The 17,885-nt window shown below is 35.5% G+C and overlaps 1 protein-coding gene across 1 annotated transcript in view; it reads right to left on the bottom strand.

Annotated features, from left to right (window-relative positions):
- Positions 1-17,885, bottom strand: part of DMD (dystrophin) — a 2,307,273-nt gene that overhangs the window by 766,755 nt on the left and 1,522,633 nt on the right. The window contains exon 49 of the mRNA XM_023515448.1: positions 11,178-11,279. Within this exon, the coding sequence (XP_023371216.1) occupies positions 11,178-11,279 (102 nt within the window). The remainder of the gene's footprint in view (positions 1-11,177; positions 11,280-17,885) is intronic.

Raw genomic sequence — 17,885 nt, 5'->3', positions numbered from 1 at the left:
CATTTCATTAGGCTTTTATAATTCCTGAACTACACTGAATTTCAAAAATCAATTTCCTAGCAAGAGTAACAAATTCAGGTCCCTTTAGGGGTGAGGTGATAAAGAAAGGAAACGAGACATGTCCAATGCACAGAGCTACAACTTCAGTTACAACTAGTGCTTATCAGCAGAAACATGAGCATCCATTAAAACATAAAAACAAACAAACAAAAACCTTACTGATCATATCCATACATTAGTATATGCCAGAGGAGTTTCACCCAGGTATAGAAGGCCACAGGGACGCAGAAGAAAGTTTTCTGCTCTACTGTGGGGAATTGAGACCAACATGAATGTGCATACTAAGGAAATGGATAACTGAGTACTATGGATCTATGCTAAGGAATAGTATACAATAGTTTAAGTCAATAAACTAGGTTAGGTGGAACTATGTGAATGGTTCCTTAAAACACAGTCAGGAATTTGTAAAAAGCTAAAAGACAAAACATTTATAACACAAGGTAGTTTTTATAAATTTCAAACATCCTTATAAATATTACGTATTTTACGAGCATAAAGAAGGAAAGGAAATGGGAGGAGGATATTATTGTCACATTTCAGGAATTTCCCAAGCACTGATAAAAATTAATTATGTATATTTAAAATTAGATAAGCTGTATCAAAACAAAGGTATTATATGCTAAAAATGCATCTCTTCACAATTTAAGCATTATCTATTATGTCTGACATCAAGTTAAATCAAGGCTTCTAAATTTTTCACCCAGAATACATGTTGCTAAGCATTTTCTAGTATATCAAATAATATAACTTTTTATTTTATTGAGAAATCACCCTTGAATCTAAAAGCAAACAAAAAATATGCCTCTGATCCAAGTGGAGTGCTACCATTGAAGGTCATGACACATGGATGATATTTTTCAGTCCAGATATCAAAGCCTACACACTAAGAATTAAATATTGCAAAAGGCTAGTGAGTAATACTTTTAAATAATAAATTTAAGTCTTTTGGTTCCCCTGTGAAGTTTCTATGACTCCATAGAGACAGAATACTTAATATTCAACTAAAAGTAACCGTCCTGATAACAGAAAAGTAGCAATAGATAGCAGGGAAGAGATAATAAACATAAAAATATGACTAAGAATGTGGTAATGGTCATTGACTGAAGACATGACAGCTCAGCATCTGGTGAGGTTTCATCATATACCATTTAATCTATAGGATATACCCTCAATGTGCTGATGGGGGTGGGGAAGGTATGGAGAAAGAGAGAAAGCAGGGCGAGGGGAGATGGAAGAAGGAAGAAAGGGGAGAAAGAGGGAGGAAGGGAGAGGAAGGGGGAGGAAGGAAGCCTGAATAGGGAGGGCGGGGGGGAAGAGAGAGAGAGAGAGAGAGATGAAGAATAGAGATTAATGCAAATACTGCTGAGGTCTTTCCATCCTTCCATTCAATAGGCAAGTGGCCTCAGAGTGAGAGGACAAAGAGAAATGAAAATTTGCTTTTCCTACAGATGACTTAGGTTCCATTTTGTTCTCAAAGTGTAAGCATCTCATTAAATTGCATTTGATTCTTACACATAAAGGTATGTGTTTATCTTACAGTCTGACTTCTTTATTTATTTTTGAGACAGAGTCTTACTTTGTGGCTCTTGTTAGAGTGCTGTGGCATCATAGCTCACTACTTCAAATTCTTGGGCTTAAGCAATTCTCTTGCCTCAGCTACCCGAATAGCTGGGACTACAAGTGCCTACCACAATATTGGCTATTTTTTTTTTTTTTAAGAGACAGAGTCTGGTTCTTGCTCAGGCTAGTCTTGAACTCCTGAGCTCAGGCAATCCTTGTCTCAGCCTCCCAGATTGCTAGTATTATAGGTGTGAGACACTGTGTCCAGCCTACAGTCTGACTTCTAAAAGCAAATTAGGTACTTCATCAGGGTCTCAACCAAAGAGTGATTTACATTGAACTCATCATGGTGACATGATCACTAAATAGAGCAAAAATTGATACTATAATTATGACTTTGAAAATTTATAAAAGTTTAAACTACATTCTTATAATTTAGAATCATAAGTCTTGGATTTCTGTCCTAATTCATTACCACTGCCTGTGTGATCTTTTAGAAAATCAGACAGGTTACTTCAATTTATCATCCTTATAAATAATCAAGATACCACACCACCACCTAACACACAGATTTGTTGGAGAAACTAAATGAGATGGTTTATATGAAGGAATTCTGTGAACTATAAAGTACTATAAAATTGTTGGTTAGATATTATGCACTGCTTAATGAAGCAAAACAAAAGATTTCATTAAAATAAAAGTTTTCATTAAAATAGTTACAATAAAAATATTTCAGTGCTTAAAGGAGGTTTTGTTATCTGTGAAATAATGTCTTTGTATTAATATAATATAGTCAATTTCCCCTTTTGTAAAACATCAACTTTCACTATTCTATACATTTACTCAAATACTATTTTTCCTACTGTTATTTTTAGATACATAAATAAGGGGTTACTGTAATTTCAAAAGTAGAGATGAAATTTTGAAATTAAGTAGAAAATCCAATATGCCACAAATGTCTGAGGATATTTCCAAGGGTCAAAATAAGATCAGAACTGTAAATTCTTCAATATTTCAAGTGCATTAGCATATGAGATAAATTCTGAAATGGCTATAGCTCTTGATGCTCTTGCAACTTCTTCCGGAATTTGGTGTATTTTAGAGTTGAAATTGATTATTTATATATTATGCAAGTCCTTTTTTGTTTTGTTTCATTTTGCTTCTTGTTTCTTTGGCGTGTGCCTGTATTATCTATTCTCTCATCTTTCCTATTAAGCTATAAAATTCTTTTGGGTAGCAAAACATGCTTGGCTGTAGTGACTAGTGCAATGCTCTTCATATAATAAACTTTAAGCAATGCTCAATAAAAATCTGTAAAAGGTAATGATTTTCTATAAGTCTTAATAATCCACAAGCAAATTTAAGGGAACCAAATATGTGTTCAAATCCCGATTTCTTTAACTATCAAATCAGTGGCAAAAGAGTGTTTAAGACCTATTCTTCACTAGATTTCCAGAATTATTATTTGAAGTACAAATGTTTTGGCTCGATGAGTTGCTTTTGTACACTATGAGTCCAGGTTGTAAGTATGGCCATCACCCAGATAGTAGGCACTATTTTTGCTTGGTGTGAATTTACCCACCTTCTCTTTCCCCTCTCCTAGATTTCCAGGATTTTTAAACTTTGAATATGCTAACTAAATTGTAGGTCCCATGTTTTCCCTTTAAAGAGCTCCAAGCTCAACAATTAGAGTGAATTCATATTTTACGCAAATGGAGAAATTTGAGAGCATTTTTAATGGTAACTTTAGATGCATTATAAGTGCACCTTGCCGTTGAGCATTATTTCTACTGTGATTTCTCCATGATATTCATACACTACATTTTGTTAATCCACTCCTGAATTGATGGGCACTTGGACTGAGTCCATATTTTTGCAATTGGAAAGTGTACCGCAATGAAAATTCGAGTGCACGTGTCTTTTTCATAAAATGACTTCTTTCCCTTTGTGTAGACACATATTCCACAGTGGGATTGCTGGATCAAATAGTAGGTCTATTTTCAGTTATTTGAGGAATCTCCACACTATTTTCCATAAGGGTTGTACTAATTTGCAGTCCCACCAACAGTGTATAAGTGTTTCTTTTTCTCTGCATCAATGCCCACATCTGTTGGACGTTTCAATCAAAGCCATTCTAATAGGGGTGAGGTGATATCTCATTGTGGTTTTGATTTGCATTTCCCCAGTGATTAGTGATGTTGAGCATTTTTTCATATGTTTATTGGCCATTTATCTATCTTCTTTTGAAAAGTTTCTGTTCATGCTTTTGTCTCCTATTTAATGTATTTCTTGCTGACTTACTTGAGTTCTTTGTGGATTCTGAATATTAGTCCTATTCAGCCAATGAAAAGGATAAATTAATGTTTTTTGCAACAACTGTGATGGAACTGGAGACCATTATCCTACATGAAGTATCCCAAGAGTGGAAAAATAAACACCACACGTACCAGAACTAACCAACGAGCACACTTGTGCACAGAGGGAAGTAAAATAGTAGAAGTCAAGCAGGGGAGAAAGGGAGGGGCAAAAACCTACCTAAGGGGCACAATGAACATTATTTAGGTGACTGGCACATTTATAGCCCTAACTCAAGCACTATAAAAGTGATCCACGTAACCAAAAACATTTCTACTCCTTTAATACTTTGAAATAAAAATTAATAATATTATACTAAACACAAAAAAAAGAAAAGAAAAAGGGATTTCTGAATAGAGCTTTCTTTTTAAATTTAAAATTAATACATGTTTAAGGTGATAGATATCCCAATCATCCTGATTTTATCATTATACTTCGTATGCTTGTATCAAAATATTACACATAACCATATCAATCTGTACAACTTATAGGTACATATGATAAACAAAAATAAAATTTTAATAAAAAGAACTAATGGCTTTCTAACATAGATAAAATTGTGGGTGCTTTCTTGCTTCAAATTGTCATGTATTTTAAAAATACTGAATGATATTTTTTTTACCATTAAGTAAAAAGGCATTTGAGAAATAAATGTTGAGGTGTGAGGTATGATGATAAGTAAGGAAAAATCATCATCTTATTGTAAAAACAAAAATAAGATGTAACACTGTTTTAAACTCTATCTGAGCTGGAGATTTCCAAAATTTAAAAATAGTATTTCTTTCTATTGTATTAATGTGAGGTAGGCAATTAATATCTGCTATAGAAATAAAGGGATCTGGCTTGGCGCCGGTGGCTCAAGTGGCTAAGGCGCCAGCCATATACACCTAAGGTGGCGGGTTCGAATCCAGCCTGGGCCCACCAAAACAATAATGATGGCTGCAACCAAAAAATAGCCAGGCGTTATGGCGGGCGCCTGTGGTCCCAGCTACTTGGGAGGCTGAGGCAGGAGACTTGCTTGAACCCAGGAGTTGGAGGTTGCTGTGAGCTGTGATGCCATGGCACTCTACCCAGGGGGAAAGCTTGAGGCTCTGTCTCAAAAAAAAAAAAAAAAAAAGAAAGAAAGAAAGAAAGGGATCCACTACTTATGGCTGTATATACACAGACATGCATGTCAACTTTATAACTGAAACATGTGTGTTTCTATGTCATCTCTATAAGTGTTATTAATATAACTGAGAACCAGAAGTGAAACTCAAATCTCTAAAATGCTTGCCTAGTTCCAGCATGAGTTACTATGTAAATTGAGACTTTTCACCCAAGTATTTCCTCAGAAAAGTCAGCTCATTTTAGAGTCTTTATAATTTCTCCTGTGTCTCATTTGTTTTATTCTCAACAATAATTTTGCACATTAGCTTGAAATAACCTCAAAAGATGGGAGTTTGGGATGCTTATGGAAAGGTTCTAACAGAATTTGCTTCATCAAAACAGAGGAGGCAAAGAAAGTCAATAAACCATCAGTGTTTATTCCTAACATTATCACAATCACCAGTGGTGGAGGTCATTGGAAATAAGTCTTTTAAGGTCATTGAAGAAAATAAAAAATAAAAAATAAAGCAAAAAAAAAAGTTACTCTTTGGGGGAATCAAGAATGCATAACTAAGAAAAATAACAGATCAATTTCCCTAATACATATTTTGTGAATGGATATTAAAGTTTGGGATAAAAACTTCAATGACAGCATTGAGAAAGTGAAAAATGGCCTTGCTGGTAGCTAATCTTGTGATGGTCCTAGCTAAACGTAAAAAACACTTGCAGAAAATAGACAGGGACAAGTCCACCCCATGGCCATTTTTGGAACAAGACAGAAATGCGGCCACTCAGCCATCACAGAAATGACTAATACTATGTATGAGGCCCTACTGCTCCTTTAATCATGGCATCTCTAAACCTGCTTCAATCCACTCTCCTTCTAGATAAAAATGAAGATACCTGATCACCCTATTGACTCTGTTTCTGACAGTATCTAACCCTGAAATGGCTTCCATTTTGCTAATTCTTCCTTAGAATCACTCAGCCAACTAAACTCTGTAAGAGCTCTTTATTGAGATGTCCACGATCTGTACAAAGTGTTTTCTCCCGTGTTACAATAAACTAACTATTCTTAATTTTTTGATTATATATACATTTCTAGGGATCTTTGGCTAGAGGGCTTTAATAGTATCACGTGGGGATTTCAACAAATGTCATATTGCAAATAAGAAGAAAGACTACGCATTCTGGGATTCTAAAATATACATATGAAGAATCTGAATGAAATTTCTGCATAAAATATAGATGCAGCAGTATTTCTAAATTAGTGTTTTTTAAAAAAATATAATTTGTGAATATGAAAGTTCTACTCAATTAAGAAACTAAATATAATCAGACATTTGACAATTCCCATCCCTGTGTCTAAATGTTTATGTTCATGGGTTGTTCAGAAATCTATAAATTTTAACTTCTCATTGGAAAAGTAGGGCTCTCCTCATGTTCAAGCACTGTGACACTGTGATTAGCATTTATTCAACCTCTTAAAGTCTAAAACATTTTTCTTAGTTACAAAGCAAATTTGTATTTTTAAAAGATAAAATGCTGTTACTCATGTATTAATAAATCATAAAACACTTCCAATATTGTCATTTTCTTTCTTTTTCTATTGCTTTTGGCATGGAAATTGTGCTCACTGAATATGCCAGACAAAAATAGACTTGCTCATTTGAGGGGACAACTTATGTCTGTTAATTCTGTCGATCTCAGATGTTACAAAAAGAGTTGCACCAGGTAAATGAGATCAGATGCACAGTAAATGATTTATAAAATCCAAATATTGTCATAATTATAATACTATTTAATTGGGCAATATTTTAATCAACAAGACACTAATCAAGTCCAGATACTATCATAATCATAATATTTAATTGGGCAACATTTTGACCAAGGAGACACCACTCGACCTGTTATACCATAAATAAATCTTTAGACACACATCTGTTGTGAGTAATATATTAAAGATGGTTAGGCAAAAAATAAACCCTAAGGAAGTTCTTGGAATTGTCAAGATGTTGATGTTGGCAGTAGAACAAACTCATTGGGAGAAAAAATAAAAACAGCTTAATCTAGTTAATTAGCAACAAAACAGCTGGGAAAATGAAACATCCCTGGTTGTGATTGACTGTAATTGAAAATGACTAATGATACTGTCATTTTGCAGCTTATATCTGAGGAAATGATGCCTGGAAGATTATAATTGACCTCTTGACCATTTGTCTACAGCAATTATTTTGTGTTAAAAATTAGGATGGATATATAGAAGGCTCTTCATACCTTACTTTGTCTGTAACATTTAAAAATCAATCAAGAGCAGTAAGTAAAATATATTGTTAGGTTCATGTATGGAAGATTTCTTTTGGTAAAATAAAAAGTTAGTAAGGCAAGCCAGCTGGCTTCATCTTACCACTTCAGAAAGTAATGAAGACATTTAAAATTTCATTAGTGTTCTCAGTTCTAATATATGGAAGGAGATACAAGCATTTAAATACTTAAACATATTTAAAAATAACAGAAAGAGTAGTTGTTTTTCAAATAAGGATAAAACCAAGTATGAATGGGAAAAAAATGGTACCTATATGCTTAAGTTCAAAAGAGTTAAAAAAGAAAAATTTTAAAAATGATGTAACAAATGGTTTATTTCTTTTGTAGTTATGGATATTGTTATAGATGGCAGTTGTTTTGTTGCTATTTAACTGCTAAATGGGGTGTTATTGAGGATCTAGTTATTACTCTGTGGAAAATGGAACATACTAAAATCCATTCTATCTATGGTATTATCATAAAATACTATTATCAAAGGCATACTTTAGCACAATTTTAAACAATTTAACTCACATAATCAGTCTTCAGTTAAAATGAAGAAACAACATATGAATGAAATAAAAGTGTGTGTGTGGGGAGGCGTAAGAGAGAGAGAACTGAAAGACAAAACAAAGAAACTTAGTTCTTTAATTATATTATTCTAAGATTGTTCCAATAATTTTATATTAGAGATCTAGTACTACATATATGTCATTAGTAGGACTGTCTCATAATATATATTTGAATTTCAGGAGAAAGACTTGAAGAGGAGAAGAATGAAGTTGGAAATTTGGAGACGAAAAAAACAATAAACCAAAAATATATCATATTTAAAAATTAAAGAAATTCTAGGTAATTTGATGAAGTGAAGAGAAGGAGAAAAAGGAAAGAAACTGAACAGGGATGAGCCAGCTTCCAATCAGAACTCAGCCTGGGAGGTGAGAGTTAGGATCTGGACAGACAGGCTGCCTGATGCAGAATCTGGAGGTGCTAACATATGATTTCCAGATGTGAGATAGATGCATTCTCCAATGTATCTTTAATAAGAATGTCTGCAAGCAGTGGACATATTAATTACCCACTTAAATATTGGAGCTTAGACATACATATCATGAGAGATTGTCATTCTATTTTAAAAGAACATCATCTTCATCTCCACAATTGTTTTGTTTCTACATGGATCTCCTCCATCCAAAAAAGAAAAAAAAATACAAACTTCTCTCATGAAAATGTACTGTAGGCTACTCAGACCCATTCCCTTCTATTAAGAGGTGAGAAACCTCAGAGTTAAGGAAAAGAGACTTTAGAAATTGCACAATTTAAAAAATTTGATATATGGACTCAAACATGAAAAAGACTTTGTTCATATACTATGAGAGCAATGGATCACCCTTTACGAAAATCATCCATAACCTTTAAAAAGAAGTTTTTGATCCATGCAGAGATTTAAACAGCCCTCTCAGCTTTCTACCTTGTATGCTGGTGTTATATTCCAAACTGTGATGTTGTCTCTATAGCACTTCAAGCTACAACAAACCCTAGCTTATATTCAGGTGTTTCCAAGGTCATGGTCCATATCAAAAGTGGGGAGTGAATCAACTATTTTTTCACACCCATAACTTCCAAATCAACCTTGCCTTTTACCCCTATCAACTTGATAAGTTGATTTTTCTCCAAACCCAAGGAAGAAATGGTAGGACAGGAATGGGTTTTCACGTAAGGCAGTGGTTCTCAACCTTCCAAATGCCGTGACCCTTTAATACAGTTCCTCATGTTGTGGTAACCCCCAACCATAAAATTATTTTCATTGCTACTTCATAACTGTAATTTTGCTACTGTTATGAATCATAATGTAAATATCTGATATGCAGGAAACCCCCAAAGGGGTCGTGACCCACAGATTGAGAATCCTGACTTAAGATCCGCTTCTCCCATGTGAGCTGAATTCAGAGGAAACAGAGAAGCAAGGAAGGAAAAGAAGAACAATGCTGACTGCTACAAAACGGCTTTCAGGGATGTGAAAGAGAAGGGAAGTTATAGACCCTCGTTCTTTCTTTTTCTTCCAGAAACATCATTCTCCTTTCCTATCAGCAAGGCAACAGTAGAAAGCAGATCTGTGCTCATGCTTGGTAGGTCCCAAGTCTGATCTCAGTAACCCAGGAGATGAGCGTGCAGATGGAGGTGTGATAAGTTAGCATCAACCGCTTGGATTGTTTTACATATAATGAAAGCAAAAAATTTTCCCCTGACTTTCAATTAAGACTTTTCCTTCTCTCTGTTTACAAAAGCAGGATAAAGGTAAAAGCCAAAATAAATGTACATTGTTATCAGTAACAATTAGTGCCAAGCCACGGTTCATGGTCATACGTCATATGGACCAGTCTTTGACGATCAACTAACAGTAGATAGAATGGATTTATGTGATGGTCCATTTGTCCAAAATCATTTCATGGCTTGTTACAATGAAAATCACTGTGTTCACCACTCTGAGGACTGGCTTCTTCAGAAATCAACAGAAAGCCCATAATCTGCTGCTTTCAGGACTTCCTCGAAATACTGAACACATTGTTAGTTTATGAAAAATGACCATGCCAGGCTCAGCACTGAATGCAAGTTACTTTTCTGGATTTTAAGCACAGGGGTGATGTATTCCTGAATGAATGTATGTTGATATCTACAGAGAAATCTGTGCCTTTTACCATCTGGTGTTTGGACAATATGCATAGACCTAAACTTTAAATTTGCCTAAGGAAAAGTGCCTTGTAAACTGTAAGGAAAACAAACAACCTTCTAGAAATGATGTTTGGGCCAAACACAAGAGAAACTAAGCAGTGACCTTAGAGACAGAGTCTAAGTTATAGAAATGTTGTTTGCAAGGACAAACTGGCTTTGTAGAATGAGGTTATTGACCTGAACTGTTTCGGAGAAGTTTTAAACAGGAGGGCAAGGCTCACTATATCTCAGCCTGTGATGTTAGCTGAGAAAACCAAGACTGATCAATAAACAGCCACCACTACAGGCCCTCAGGAACCTTCATCATAATGGGAGGCATTGTAATTTTGGTCAGGTACAGAGAATAAGGTAACTGGTTCCTAACTTCTATTTATCACTGGACTCTCATTTGCAAATGGAAGCCATTGATCAGCTATTTTGTGAAAACTGACCTGGCTTTCCATCTCCCTCTCATGTAATGTCCTGTGAATAAATGTGAACGGACTTCAAAATGGACATGGAAAAGGAAAAGAAGTAGAAAAGCTTTCTCCATGCCAGCTTTTTACCAAAGAGAGAAGCAATCACGCGACATTTTCACTAAAAATTCTTGACCCAATAAAATACTGAAGCCCGAATGCTGATTTTCTTCTTTCATAAGAAAGAGCAACAGAGAAAAGAAAGGTCACGGACCATATTGTGATTCTTTACAGCTGTTAGAGACAGACAGTATGATGCAGTAGCTTGATTTGAATTAAGCCAAACAATATGAAAAGCATCAAGGCTGGCAAGCAAAGCAATAAAGCCCCAAAGAATTTAATCTACCTTGAAGGTGGGACTATTTTTGGTATTGATGGCAGCACACCAGGACAGAAATGAGTCCTTTAATGCAATGACTTGTTAATAGCTTTAAGATCACAATATATAAATAGGATATGTTGATCAAAAAGACAGCTTTGCCTCTGCTATTACACTATGGGCAATATTTCCTTATAAGTTCTTTCATTGATTATAAATAGATCACGTCAATGGCAAATGTACGACAGGGGAAGCATAACCCTTTATGAGGTAATGGATATGGCTAGAGATTGCTTCATTACCTTCACTGGCTGAGTGGCTGGTTTTTCCTTGTACAAATGCTGCCCTTTAGACAAAATCCCTTCCACATCCGGCTGTTTAGCTTGAACTGCTGCTTCAGTTTCCTAGGGAAAAGAACCCATAGAGTGCAGATTAACTTCACAGTTAGCAATAAAATTACTAAATTTAAATATACCGTTGGAGACTCCACATGTATCACAGATCAATTTCTGCTTGGTACACAAGGGCACAAAAATGCAGCTTCTGGTGCACAGAAAAGAAATAGAGGTCTCTGTGAAACACAACAAAGTTAAAAAAATTTAATATCTTCTTAAATTACATAATAATATTATGCAATAAAAACATTATGTAGAAACACAGACACTAACTTCATGGTTTCAAATAAAGTAAAATGGAAAAGGAGAGGTATAATTTATGAATATTATTTATATGGACAAATACTAGTATTAGCTTCAATAATCTCAATCATCCTTATGTTCTTTTTACTTTATAAACGTCTTCTTTTGCAAGATTCAATTTTGGGCTTTGAATCTAAAAGTTTCTTTTGAAATACAAATCAAAATGAGCCTTTCCACATCACTGTCACAATTATTAAATTTCTTTCCAAAGAGTAAACAATTAAAGCACAGTATCCAAGCTTATTATTTATTAAGCAGTCAAACCAAATAGGCCTTTCGAGGAATGATTAAACTAATTTTTTTTATTGTTTGTTTTTCCTTACCCCTGGAGAAGATAAAGCATGACAGAAAAAAAATCCCTGTAGATATATGAATAGAAAGGGTTTTGTTACTGGCTGCTGTCTAGGTCTCTGAGGACAGGACCAAAGAAATGTGCATAAATTGAAGCTGAAGGAAGTGAAGTTAAATATTACAGTAGACTTTCTGGATGGAACACTTGTTAAACACTAGGATAGAGTATCGATTAATCAATGTCAGGCATCAGTCAGGGCTTGGGCAATCTTCCCCAGAGAGCAACTCCTGATTGACCCATACCTCTCTTCCTCTCTCTCCTACCCTGGAGCCTCCCTGCACTGCTGTGTGTACGTGTCTTCATGCCACTGTTTCCTTTATATGGTGTGTTTATACCTGTTCTCTCTCAGCCCATCAGTGTAAGAAACTCCTGAACTCAAATTACTATAATATCATACCGCACGGTAGGATGTGTTGCAATTTATGGATACTCAGCACATGATCTTGAGACTATTTCTCCAGGTTGTGTAATAAATACCAGTGGGGGATAGGTACTTTGATCATGGATGTCCTTAACTAACCTTTTGTTTTAATGGTGCTGTGTGCAAATTTCAGTTCCTTTAGAAGTTTAGCATTTCACTCTTATAAAACTACTCATTGATGGTCTCAATGCCCAGTGCCAGGAAAAGGTACTATCACCTCAAAGTATTGCACCCAAAGACTATAATTCTTTGCTAGAAGTAGAAATAGCTCTGATCTCAGATCAGGAATGGGAAAGATCAAGTTTTAGGCACTGAATTCGGAATAGGCCCTTCATTCACCCTTAAATGCCCAATTTTCAAATCATTTTGGTATGGTAAATGGTTACATGATCTCGATACTCCAAGAGAGAAAATAAAACGTACTATTTTAAAAGAAAGTAGAGAAAAGAGGGAAAAATACATCTTTAGCAAGGTAAAAGTGATTTAAGAAAAAAAGTAACTGCATCTTTCCATTGATCCATGTATGATTTATGTACATCATAAATTACCATGCCAAATCCATTAGTGATATCTAAATTATACATTTAAAATTATACATGCATTACACATCTAATCTGATGAGTTAACTTGAAGCAGTATTACCAACATTTTGTATACATTTATCTAAGGCAAAGAACTATTTTCTATTTCTTTTACTGACTACCAGGGACTTTTCTTATGATGTTCAATGATATTAGTAATTACTGCTAATAGACAAAAGTTTTTAATTGGCTTCATCACAGGCCTAGATTATCAACAATAGCATAGTTTCCATTTGCATAATGATTACTATTTACCTTCCCCAAACCCTGATTCAAACAGATTCTCACTTTATAGATAAGAAAATGAGGCTGGGGTGGCTGGGATAATAGTAGTAGTGATGATGTGAAAAACTTGCCTAAAATTCCATGGAAAGGAGGAGAGATAACATTCAAACATAGTTTGGTCTAAATCCAAAGTTCATGTTATTTCCACTAGTATAAGCTACTTCTGTGCATCTCATAAGAATTTATAATCTTCAAAGGATTTGTTCTAATTAGCATTATTTCTAAGCATAAAGAAATTTTATTTCATCATCTGAATCCATTTCACATTATTAAGTGTGCTAATGAAATGTCATACCTCTCTGACAATAAAGGAGAATCAAACTTGGACTGCAAAGCCGTGCAGAGAGACTCCAGATAAACCCCATAGCCAAACCACGTGAGATGAGGCACAAGAGGTCAGTAGGACTATGGCTACTTGGTGTGACAATAACCATTGTCTTCCATGTTAATTTTTGAAAAATGATACCAAAGAGCCCTGTTCCCGCTGCCACTCTGAGGTCTTATTTACACTGTTCAACTCCTTTGAAATGTCTTGCAATTATCAAAAGTACCATGGGTATACATAGTTTTGGACATAGAATCCTCTGTGACAGCAAGACCCATATCTACCTTGTTTAGTCATTATATCCTTGGCAGTGCCTATCACATAGGTAGTAGTAAGTCAAAAAATATCAAATGAGCCAATATCATTGCACTTTGAGCCTGTGGGAACTAAGTTAGGCTGTATATTGATAGAGACATGTGTTCACGCAAACAGTTGGATGTTTTCTAAATAAATTACTGGAGTTAAATACAGGCTCAGTGCTTCTACTTCTGGATTTGATTTAATTATTATTTTTAAAAGTTTTACATCTTCATGTTATTGTTTCCAATAGACCTTAAAACCATTTCTGTGAAAAGTTCAAATGGGGTTATTTATACTCAATTAACCCTTTCATTAAGTTCCTTTTAACTAAAATTCTATGTTTTCACCATTTTCCTTATTAGCTAAATTATTTATATAATTGAATCTCCATACAGGGAAGCAAGGAAAGATCACAAATATAAATGTTTTACCAAACCACTGAACATGTTACATAACAGGTATCTGAAAGTGGAACCTCAAATCAGGCATTTTATGATTACTACACCTGAAGTATAGAAAACACTGATTAATTTTGCTTTGTAATTTCAGTGGAAGAGGAAACCTGGAAGGTCTAGAGGTCTAGAGGACTGTGCTTCCTATAAAACCCAGGAACTTCTATGAATACTAAAACCTCTCATGTGCTAGCATACAGTTTGTGGTACCCCAAAACAATTACAATTGTAACATCAAAGATCACTGATCACAGATCACCGTACAGTTTTAAAAGTAATGAAAATGTTTGAAATATTTGAGAATCACTGAAAGGTGACACAGAGACACAGAGTGAGCACATGCTCGCTACCTTCCAGCACTCCCACTTCCCCTTTCTTCACTCATTGCTCATGGAATGAATGTACTCTCCCCAGATTCCCTTACATCTACCTTGCCCCAAATAAAGATAAATAATTAATACTGGATGCATTAGATATGATTTTTATTTTTCACAGTGTTTTTACAGTGAAACCTTTCACACTGGACTTCTAATATTGTTTAAACTTTTCAAAAAGATCTAGATTTCTTAAAATATAATATTTTAGATATTTTTTAAATGAGACTTCAGACTTGAGTGTTTTAAGGTGATGCTGGAATGAGTTCAGACTTTTGAGGCTGTTGGATGAAATAATATGTATTCATAAGATACCCACTGCATTATTCATTCAATATATTTATCAAGTGACTTTAAGAGCCTACTATATGCTAGACAATGGGAGACAGCACAAAGAATTTCTATTCTTTGCACACATAATACATATAGGTGTATGATGTCTATGTATATCCATAGATGTGTGTATTCAATATTTTTAATAATACACAATCCACATTAAGTATGACATGTACATATAATACACTTAGGCATGTGTGTGACAGCCTATAGACACATGTATATACAAACAGACATACCTCATTTTATTGAGCTTTGCTTTATTAACTTCATAGATAGTACATGTTTTTATTAAAGGTGAGCGGCAACCCTGAGTCAAGCAGGTCTATTGGCTCCCATTTTTTCAATGACACGTGCTCACTTCATGTCTCTATGTCACATTTTGATAATTTTTGCAATATATCAAATGTTTTCATTATTATTATAACTGTTAAGGCGATCTATAATCAGTGATGTCTGATGTAACCATTGTGATTGTTCAGGGCAGCTATATAAGTCAATGAACTTAATTGCTAAATGTTGTGTGGTTTTTTTTTTTTGTCTTTTTTTTCTTTTATTTATTTATTTATTTTTATTGAGACAGAGTCTCACTCTGTGGTCCTTGGTAGAATGCCGTGCCATCATAGCTCACAGCAACCTCCAACTCTGGGGTTTAAGTGAGTCTCTTGCCTCAGCTTCCCAAATAGCTGGGACTACAATTGCCCGCCACAATGCCTGGCTTTTTTTTTTTTTTTTTTTTTTTTTGGTAGAGAGAGGGTCTTACTGTGGCTCAGGCTGGTCTCGAACCTCTGAGCTCAGGGCCATCCACATACCTCAGCCTCCCAGAGTGCTAGGATTACAAGCGTGAGCCACCACACCTGGCCCATGTTGTGTGTTTTCTGACTGCGCACTGACTGGCGATTACCTCATCTCCCTTTCTCACCTCAGATTCCCCCTATTTCCTAGGGCATATGAATATTGAAATTAGGCCAATTATAATAATAACCCTGTTAAGACTCTGTAGGTCAGGCATTCTCAAGGCCCACAGGCTACATGTGGCCCACCAAGGACATTTATCCGGCCCACCGGGTGTTTTTGCTGCCACTGCCTGTCCTGCTTAGCAGCCAACTCGTCCTAGGGCCTGCAGTCTGGCCCTCCAGTGGTCTGAGGGACAGTGAACTGGCCCCCTGTTTAAAAAGTTTGAGGACCCCTGCTATAGGTCTTCAAGTGAAAGGACAGGTTGTACATTTCTCACTTTCAATCTAAAGCAAGAAATGATTAAGTTTAATGAGGAGACACATGAAAAGCTGAGATAGGCCCAAAGCATCAAACAGATAACCACGTTGTGAACACAAAGGAAAAGTTCTTAAAAGAAATTCAAGATGCTACACCAGCAAGCACACAAATGATAAGAAAGTAAAACAACGTATAGCTGATAAGGAGAAAGTCTGAATGGTCTAGACCGAAGATCAAAGCAGCAATAACTAAAGCCTAATCCAAAGTAAGACCCTAATTCTATTCAATTTTATAAAGGCTGAGAGAGGTTAGAAAGCCACAGAAGAAAAGTTGGAAGGCCTCAGGGATTGGTTCCCGAGGTTTAATGAAAGACACCATCTCCATAACATAAAAGTGCAAGGTAAAGTAGCAAGCACTAATATAGAAGCTGCAGCAAGTCATCCAGAAGTTCTAGGTAAGATCATTGATAAACATGGCTGCACTAAACAAGGTATTTTCAGTGGAGATGAAACAGCCTTCTATTGGAAGAAGACACCATCTAGGACTTTCATAGCTAGATAAGAGGAGTCAGTGACTGGGTCCAAAGCTTCAGAGAATAGGCTGACTCTCATGGCAGGGGATAAGGCAACTGGGGACTTTAAGTTGAAGTCAATGTTCATTTAACGTTCTGAAAATCCTAGAGCCCTTAAGTATTATGTTAAATTTACTCTGCTGTGCTCTATAAATGAAACAACAAAGCCTGGATGACGTATATCTGTTTACAACAAGCTTTACTGAATATTATAAGCCCACTATTGAGACCAACTGCTCAGAAGAAAGATTCCTTTCAAAATATTAATGCTCATTGACAATTTACCTGGTTACTCAAGAGCTCCAATGGAGATGTACAAGGAGATTAATCTTGTTTTAATGCCTGTTAATACAGCATCTATTCTGAAGCCTACGGATCATGGAGTACTTTCTAGTTTCAGAAATATATTTAAGGGCAGCACTGGTAGCTCAAGAAGTAGGGTGCTAAACCCATATACTGGGGGTGGCAGGTTCCAGTCTGGCTCTGGCCAAAAAAAATGCAAGAAAAAAAGAAATATATTTCATAAGGCTATAGTTGCCATAGATAGTGATTCCTCTGATGAACCTGGACAAAGTATACTGAAAACCTCTGGAAGCATTCACCATTCTAGATGCCAGTAAGAACATCTGTGATTCATGGGAGGAGATCAAAATATCAACTTCACTAGGAGGTTGGAATAAGTTGATTCCATTCCCCATGAATGCCTTGGGGGGGGGTCAAGACTTCAGTGGAGCAAAGTAATTGCAGAAATAATAGAAATAGCAAAAAAAAAAAAAAAACCAACTAGAATTAGAAGTGGAACTTGAAAAGTTAACAGAATTCCTGCAATCACATGATAAAACTTGAACAGATGAGGAATTGCTACTTATGGATGAGCAAATAAAGTGTATTCTTCAGATGGAATCTCCCCAAGAAAGATGCTGTGAACACTGTTGAAATGACCAAAAATGGGGCAGCACCTGTGGCTCAGAGGAGTAGGGCACTGGCCCCATATACCAGAGGTGACAGGTTCAAACCCGGCCCCAGCCAAAAACTGCAAAAAAAAAAAAAAAAAAAAGGCAGTATAGAAATCTACAAAGTAACAGTTTAAAATCTCCCCT

Source organism: Otolemur garnettii, unplaced genomic scaffold (genome assembly GCF_000181295.1).
Source record: "Otolemur garnettii isolate 467f Iridium unplaced genomic scaffold, OtoGar3 scaffold00072, whole genome shotgun sequence".
NCBI classification, from domain to species: domain Eukaryota; kingdom Metazoa; phylum Chordata; class Mammalia; order Primates; family Galagidae; genus Otolemur; species Otolemur garnettii.
The sequence above is the reverse complement of the archived record's forward strand: the minus strand, read 5'-3'. Positions and strand labels throughout refer to the sequence as shown.